Genomic DNA, 6,974 nt, shown 5'->3' with positions numbered 1-6,974 from the left:
CCTCCTGAGCCTCGTCCGCATCCTGGCGAGCGCCCTGGCCGAGGCCGCGGCCTTCCAGGCCACCAGGCACTCGACGGCCAGGACGAGCAGCGGCACCGCGAGCGCGCACGCGTACGAGGCCAGCACCCAGCGCACGTGCTCCAGCGTCACCTGCACGCCGGAGGTGACCGTGTTGCTGGTGTCCTGGCCCGCCGTCGCGCCGGCGCTCTGCACCGCCAGACCGTCCAGGTACTGCTTCTCCAGCCTGTCCAGCACGCCCGTGGCTCGGCACCGGGTGATCCTGGAGGATACTCACACATGTTATCATTTAGTATGGGTGCGCATAGGATGACTCACGGTGTTCTGTCTTCTTTTTTTTTTCGTAGTTGAACTACACACACAACCGTCACGAACCATTTGTCGTCTTTGAGGCCCTGAGCGAGTAGGCAACTCAACCACGCGTCTGCATGCGGTACCTTGTTGCTGTTGCTATGCTGTACCGTATTCCTACGTGCGGGCGGGTTGCCTATTCGCTAGGGTCGAAGAGTGCTGTGGTCAGGGGCGTTAGGCAAGCCGCACTCCTGCGTGCGGTACTGTAGTAAAACTACAGAAGTGCGCGGGGTTTCTCAGGGCACAGTATAGCTACAAAATAGGTCGGGGTCCGTAGGCCACCTTGGATATGCAATGAGACTACCAGACTACCAGACTTCCAGGGCGTGCACTTTAATTCTCTTATCCGGGCCCTGTGGACACGCCCCGGGGACGCACATGTAGTCGATGGCCTGCACGTAGGGGAAGCCCGGGCGCAAGAGCAGCGAGGCGGAGGCGCGCTGCATGCGCGTCTTGACGCGCAGCACGTCGCCCTGGCACTCGGGCCTGGCGTCCAGGGCGGCCGCCATCACGCTCGGGATCTCCAGCACGACGGCCTCGGTGTGCTCGCACAGCGCCTCGGCCAGGCGCGCCGCCTGCGACACGTCGCGGCACACGCCCCTGTTGAGCACGCGCCGCCACTGGGCGCTGCGCTGGAGGGGAGCGGGCACAGCAGGCGTTAGAGTGAGGGGGGGCATGGAATATCTAGAATATTTGTGGAATATTTGTGGGATATCTAGAATACTTTTCGAACATCTGGAATACTTTTGGAATACCTTGAATAATTTTGGAATAACTGGAATACCTTTGGAATACCTTGAATAATTTTGGAATAACTGGAATACTTTTGGAATAACTGGAATACTTCTCGAAAATCTGGTATACTTTTTTTGAATATCTGGAATACTTTTTGAATATCTGGAATACTTTTGGAATATCTGGAATACTTTTGGAATTTCTGGAATACTTTTGGGATGTCTGGAATATTTTCGGAACATTTCTCAGTGTGTGCATGGAATAATATCCAAGTGGTCCACCCTTCGCGTGCCGACGGCCTCGCCCTTCCTCACCTTGAGCAGGCTGAAGTAGGCGTAGCTCTCGTTCCGCACGCACAGGGTGTGCGTGCCCTTGCGCTCCACGTCGTCCAGGCTGCCGAAGGGCGCCGTGTAGTGGCCCGAGGCCAGGTGGCTGATGAGCACGGCGGCGTACGAGTTGTACAGCAGGTAGCCGAAGAAGAGCGTGGTGACGACCGTGACGCGCACCGACAGGCAGCTGGGGCTCTCCTGCCAGCCCTGGGAGCAGAGGCCGCCGAGCACGGACAGGAAGCAGCTGCCCAGCGAGGCCGTGTGCGGCAGGACGGTCATGTCCGGGGCGAGTGTGTGCGGCAGGACGCCGGGCGGCATGCCCAGGGCGGCGCGCAGCCACAGCATGGCGCGCAGCACCAGGCACAGCACCACGAGCGCCAGCCCCGTCAGGGCCCACATGGTGGGCGTCATGGCGCGCACGTACGAGTCGGCCGACACCTCCGGCAGGCCCTTGCGGGCGAACAGCTCGTACCTGCGTGACCAGCAAGGTCACCGGGTCAGGGTTGGGGTCAACGGGCCAAAGGTAGCGTTCTCATTCGGGTACCCGCTCGGTTACTCGCGCGCGTCCGAAAACGACAGGTGCAAGGGAGACGGATCGAGCAGCCCACTCGCACATGACGCTCCAGGACGTGCCCCAGACCCTAGGGCACCTGCAGGGCCCGCACCAGTGCGTGACCACGGGCTGCGTGTGGTCGAAGACGTCGTCCTCGTCGGTGGTGACGACGGTGGCGCTGAGGTACACGTCGGCCGTCCCCCGCTGCAGCATGCTGCGCGCGCCGTTGCCGTTGACGCGCACGAACACGCTCCTGGGGCAAATACAGGTGGTGCCTAGACTTGTAAGGGCCGGGCTGGCACGAGCCGTGAACCTCGTGAATACCTCTACCGCCTTATACCTGAAACCCAAGGTGGTCTGCAGGACCGTCCACAGCTCTCCCAGGTAGCCCGTGAGCACCAGCCGGTCCCCGCGCCGCTCGAACGTCACGTAGGGGATGAGCTGCGGAAGAGAACACAAGACGTGGAAAGCGGTGTGGTCGAAGCTCCCAGTGAAGCCCGTGGCCTTCCCTTCGCCTCGCTCACCGTGTCGTACGCCACCGTCAGCACCTGGCCCGAGATCTCGTTGAAGGCGTTGGTGTAGGCGTCGCCGGCGTGCGAGGCGTTGCTCCACCGGCGGACGCACGCGTCACCTAGGGGCATCGCCAGGGTCAGGCAGGCCCTCTCGGCGAAGGTTTGCGCCACCACGCCGAAGGTACGGGTGCATTTTAGATGGGCCAAATTTAATAACCCACCGTAATGATTTCGCGTGGAATAGTTTTATTGGCCCATTCCTTCAGGCTGGTAGCTTGTTAGCTAAAGCCGTGAGCGAGCCCCCTGCCCCAGTCAGAACCGTACCTGCGCCCCTGCAGACGATCACCTCTCCGGAGGCCATACCGCCGGTGGCCGCTTCAATGCCCTGGTGTCGAGCCGCCCCCTTCTGGTGACGGACGGGAAAGAACTTTCTCCAGTGTTATCTCTCCAGCGTTATCGAGGCCGTCCCCGAGTCGCACTAGTAACGAGTCCGGTCGATGCGGTAGGCCACCTGGAGATAAGGTATCTGCGGGACCCGCCCTCCCTCAGCCAATCAGAGCGCGAGGGGTGGAATGAATGAGACCAGCTGCGTGAGGGACTTTAATATTTAATGCGATTGGCACTTCGAAAGGAGCTGAGAACAGGATGGCAGTGCAGCGGCGGATACTGGTTTTGCATCCGTGACTATTTACAGTGTGATAAATTACTTAATGTGGGTTTCTTGGCCGTATGACGACAAGCTCCAGTGTGGCGTTCAGTTGCTACCCCTTCTCTCCGACTCGTTCAGTGTACGCTGCGACAAAGGAGGAGGAGCGTTAAGTAGTTGGTACGATCTAGCAATCAAAACAAAACCTGAATTGTTTGCAGTGTTCGGCACCTGGAGGTCCACCTGCAACAGGGCCATCTGCGCGGCGTCGTCCTGCGCGCTCTGCGCCTTGGCCTTCTGGGGCATGAAGCGGCGCACCGCGGGTGCGAGGAGCCTCGGGTCCACGTCGCGCAGGTCGTTGCGCCAGCCGGCCAGGGCGGCGGCCGAGGCCACGAGCAGGCCGAAGGTGATGGCGACCGGCTGGTACCACAAGTAGGAGATGCGCCACAGCCACAGCACGTCGGAGCTGCGAGAGGAGCGGGAGGAGTCAAGGACGGGCTACTCGTGCACAGACCGTGGCCGGGGGCTGGACGTACTCGTCGTGCTCCTGGAGGTGCGGCAGCGTGAAGTTGGTCCCGGGCGGCAGGTCGCAGCCGTCGATGGAGACGGGCTTGGGCATGACGTGGATCCTGCCGGTGGCGATGGCGGTCTGTGCGCCGATCACGATGAAGCCCACCAGCGAGGCGGAGCACAGCGCGCCCAGCATCGCGCCGCGGCCGTTGACGTGCGGCAGGAACAGGCCCGCCGCGAACATGGTGGCCTGCGGGGCGGCCGCCATGGCCGAGGCGCTCACGTTGAGCTGCACCACCATGCCGAGGTGCTCGACGACGAACATGAGCGCGAGGTTGACGAGCCCCGTGGCCACCACGACCCCCCGCAGCAGCCAGCGGGTCTGGCGCTCGGTGGGCGTCCAGCCGAACATGGAGCGTACCAGGTCCTCCAGCGCCACCGCGGCGATCGAGTTGAAGCCGGTGGAGAGCGAGCTCATAGCCGCGCTGCGGCAGGAGGCGCCGTCAACGTCAACGCGACATCAACAACACGAACAGCATACAAGTTCGAGCGAGGGTCGACTCGCGGTACCTGAACACGCCCGCGATGAACATGCCGGTGAGCCCGGGTATGTCCGAGAGCACGTCCAGGACGAACAGGGGGATGATCTGGTCCTTGGCGCTGACCACGCCGATGGTGATGGGGTCGCAGTCGTAGTAGTAGGCGGCCGCCACGAACCCGCAGAAGCAGGCGGTGAAGTTGAGCATGAAGGTGCACACCATTAGGATGGCCGTGGCCTTGTAGCAGGCGCCCATGCTGGGCAGCGCCATGTACCTCTGGATGATGCTCTGGCTCAGCGCCAGGTCCGCCGTGTGCCGCACCACGCCGCCCAGGATCAGCGCTACGAACGTGTGCCGCGTCGTAGGGTCCAGGTCGAACCTGCGGGAGTGGTGCTGAAGTGAGCTGTTCGACGGAGGGCGCAGGGCGGGCAGTCCGCAGGCCGGTACTCACGAGGGCGCCTCCAGCCGGCCGCTGTTGACGTTTCTCTCCCAGACGACGCCGAAGCCGCCCACCTCCACAACGCCCTTGAGCGCCACCATGACGATGCAGCCCAGCATCATGATCGCCTGGAAGGCGTCCGTCCAGATCACGGCCTTCACCCCGCCCTGGAGAAGCACGAAGTGACACGAGGTGTGGGCACGAGACGCAGGCCTACTAGGCAACCCCTTCTCACGCGTGTTTCAATGTTGCCTAGTAGGCAGGGGAGTAGATGCAGAAAAGCTCCACACATATGTGTTTGGGCTACTTATTGCCTACTATTCTGGCAACCCTGGCCGTAGCCCGTTCTTTTCCTTGGGTCACGAAGCACTAGAGGACCAACAGAACGCAACCCCGCGGTCACCTGCGCGAGTCGCGATGTGTTGCGGCACTGCCTACTTTACACCAAGAACATCGGGGCAAGTGAGTCACCCAAAGTCTGTTCGCTCCCCATTGATGGGGTGATTCCCCGCCGGTTCTCTCCCCCTGCCCTCTCCCCGCCCACTCACCACGGTCGTGTAGTAGATGCAGACCAAGCACACCACGGGGCCGACGATGTGCAGGTCGACCTTGGTCACTGCAGGGACAGGTCAAAGAGTTGGAGGGTGAACTCAGATTATTGCGGTTCCCGCCCCACCACACGGCATCGAGCTTATGCTTTGTTAGGCTGCCGGCGCTCACCTTGCTCGAAGGCCAGGGCTGGGATGTACATGACTATGGGCAGCCATACGATCTGCAAACACAGGCGACATCCTCATCAGACAGGGCATCGTCTACCGACAAATATTGCTCCCGATTTTTTTTACGTTGAAACTTCGAAAGTTCCTCGCATGACACGCGCTGTGCCGAGGTCTTTCTTATCTGTGCTGCTTCTGCACGATCTTATATCAAAGCAGACACCTCTGTCTGGCGGGAAACTGTCCTACAACTCTGGAAACAGTCTCTGTTTGAACGAGACTTACCGCGCTTATCTCCCACCACTGGCGGGACGAACTCCACGAAAATTGTACATAAAATGAAGGCTTTTGTTATAGTTGAGCCCGGCCTTCCTTCATGGACGTATTGTTTGATTCACGCACCTGGCTTACGAGGAAGAGAAAACTGGCGATGAATCGACAATTCCTGTTGAAACGTCTGTCGAGGTACTGAAACGAAATTCATAAAAAGGTCGAGAAATGAAATGTCGTTATATTTCGGTGTGGAAAGTAAATCGCCGCCCGATTGGTCGATGGCAGTTTGAGCTGCGTTGGTGGCCGAGGCCCGGTACAGGTGCGCACCTCGTAGAGGGACAGCCCTTTCAGCTCCCTGAAGACGGGCAGCATCTGGTAGGCGAGGAAGAAGCCCGTGAGCGGGTAGGACAGCATGTTGTACACGACCTGGCCGCCGTTGACGTACACCTCGGCGGGGTACCCGAGCAGCGCGATGCCGGAGATGAAGCTGCGGCACACGGATGCACAGCGCCGACCAGGTCAAGATCGTACCGGCGGAGGTGCTGTCTCCTCTCTTGTCTCACCTGGCGAAGAGGGACAGCGCGACGGGCACCATGCTCATGGTGCGTCCGCCCACCAGGTAGTCCGCCTCGGAGTCGTTGGCGCCCTTCACGAAGTACGCGAAGTACACGCCGATGGCCGTGGACACGGCCAGCATGCAGGCGAAGACGGCTATGTCCACCCAGCCCATGACGTGCAGCTCGGCGGGCGCGGCCGTGCTCGCCGGCAGCTCCGTCCAGGACGTCGTCGTCGTCGTCATCGTCGCCATGGCCTCGGTGAGCGCGCTCGTGACGGTGGCCGTCGTGGCCGCAGCCACCGTGGTCGCGGCCTCCATGGTCGTGTGCTCCGCGCGCAGCAGCTCTCGGCGCTCTGACGTGGACCTGACGGCTGTGGTGACTACCCTTCCCGACGGCGTCCCCGAGCACCGCGACGCCAGCACAGGTGCCGCGGCGGGGAAAGGGGGGGGGGGCGTTGACTCGAGCAGCCTAATCTGAGCGCCACAAAGTTTGGAGCCGGAAGAACTGGTGGGAACTGGATGGGAACTTTTGTACTGACCTGGCGCAGCGATCACTTCGAAATGTACGCGCACTTTGATCGGACCCCTTTGTGAGTGTACACCAAAAAACACTCGCAAAACGTGAAGCAAAAAATCTTTACAGAAAACATCGGAAAAGTCCTTTTAAATATATTCTATAACCACCGACATAAACGATTACAATAAAAACTAATTTGAAGTGTTTTATTTCCCCTTTATTAATGACAAAGTATTTCAGAGTTAGGTTTCCTGACCTGCTGTTTTGCTGACCGCCGACC

At 60.4% G+C, this 6,974-nt stretch overlaps 4 protein-coding genes across 6 annotated transcripts in view; all 4 read right to left on the bottom strand.

Annotated features, from left to right (window-relative positions):
• LOC127752376 (uncharacterized) overlaps positions 1-6,974 on the bottom strand; it is a 52,034-nt gene that overhangs the window by 16,139 nt on the left and 28,921 nt on the right. The gene's annotated exons all lie outside the window — the stretch shown is intronic.
• The window catches only part of LOC113215246 (nose resistant to fluoxetine protein 6), a gene marked incomplete at its 5' end in the record, with an annotated part of 21,192 nt that overhangs the window by 12,395 nt on the left and 1,823 nt on the right, over positions 1-6,974 (bottom strand).
• LOC113215125 (uncharacterized) lies at positions 7-2,960 on the bottom strand. Its single transcript, XM_052277657.1, has 6 exons — positions 2,823-2,960; positions 2,511-2,617; positions 2,327-2,427; positions 2,099-2,239; positions 1,419-1,905; positions 7-1,001 (listed from the first exon to the last, which is right to left on the bottom strand). Exons 1-6 carry the CDS (start codon positions 2,857-2,859, stop codon positions 678-680), a joined length of 1,197 nt encoding a protein of 398 aa, XP_052133617.1. The 5' UTR covers positions 2,860-2,960; the 3' UTR covers positions 7-677.
• Positions 3,086-6,569, bottom strand: LOC113215383 (putative sodium-dependent multivitamin transporter). The gene is made up of 10 exons (XM_026435003.2): positions 6,185-6,569; positions 5,949-6,108; positions 5,751-5,816; positions 5,353-5,404; positions 5,181-5,248; positions 4,645-4,799; positions 4,225-4,572; positions 3,681-4,139; positions 3,376-3,610; positions 3,086-3,291 (listed from the first exon to the last, which is right to left on the bottom strand). The coding sequence occupies exons 1-10, from the start codon at positions 6,493-6,495 to the stop codon at positions 3,253-3,255; spliced, it is 1,893 nt and encodes a 630-aa protein (XP_026290788.1). The 5' UTR covers positions 6,496-6,569; the 3' UTR covers positions 3,086-3,252.

This window comes from Frankliniella occidentalis, unplaced genomic scaffold, assembly GCF_000697945.3.
Source record: "Frankliniella occidentalis isolate FOCC.00 unplaced genomic scaffold, Focc_3.1 Scaffold11, whole genome shotgun sequence".
NCBI lineage: Eukaryota > Metazoa > Arthropoda > Insecta > Thysanoptera > Thripidae > Frankliniella > Frankliniella occidentalis.
The sequence above is the reverse complement of the archived record's forward strand: the minus strand, read 5'-3'. Positions and strand labels throughout refer to the sequence as shown.

What these genes read in the sequence shown, in the direction of transcription:
- LOC113215125 (XM_052277657.1), bottom strand. Translation starts at nt 2,859, where the DNA reads ATGGCCTCCGGAGAGGTGATCGTCTGCAGGGGCGCAG. An exon ending in CAGACCACCTTGGGTTTCAG is followed by an intron (nt 2,240 to 2,326) that starts GTATAAGGCGGT and finishes TATTTGCCCCAG; the next exon opens with GAGCGTGTTCGTGCGCGTCA. An exon ending in CAGCCCGTGGTCACGCACTG is followed by an intron (nt 1,906 to 2,098) that starts GTGCGGGCCCTG and finishes CTGGTCACGCAG; the next exon opens with GTACGAGCTGTTCGCCCGCA.
- LOC113215383 (XM_026435003.2), bottom strand. Translation starts at nt 6,495, where the DNA reads ATGGAGGCCGCGACCACGGTGGCTGCGGCCACGACGGCCACCGTCACG. An exon ending in GCATCTACTACACGACCGTG is followed by an intron (nt 4,800 to 5,180) that starts GTGAGTGGGCGG and finishes GTGCTTCTCCAG; the next exon opens with GGCGGGGTGAAGGCCGTGAT. An exon ending in TTCATCGCGGGCGTGTTCAG is followed by an intron (nt 4,140 to 4,224) that starts GTACCGCGAGTC and finishes CTCCTGCCGCAG; the next exon opens with CGCGGCTATGAGCTCGCTCT.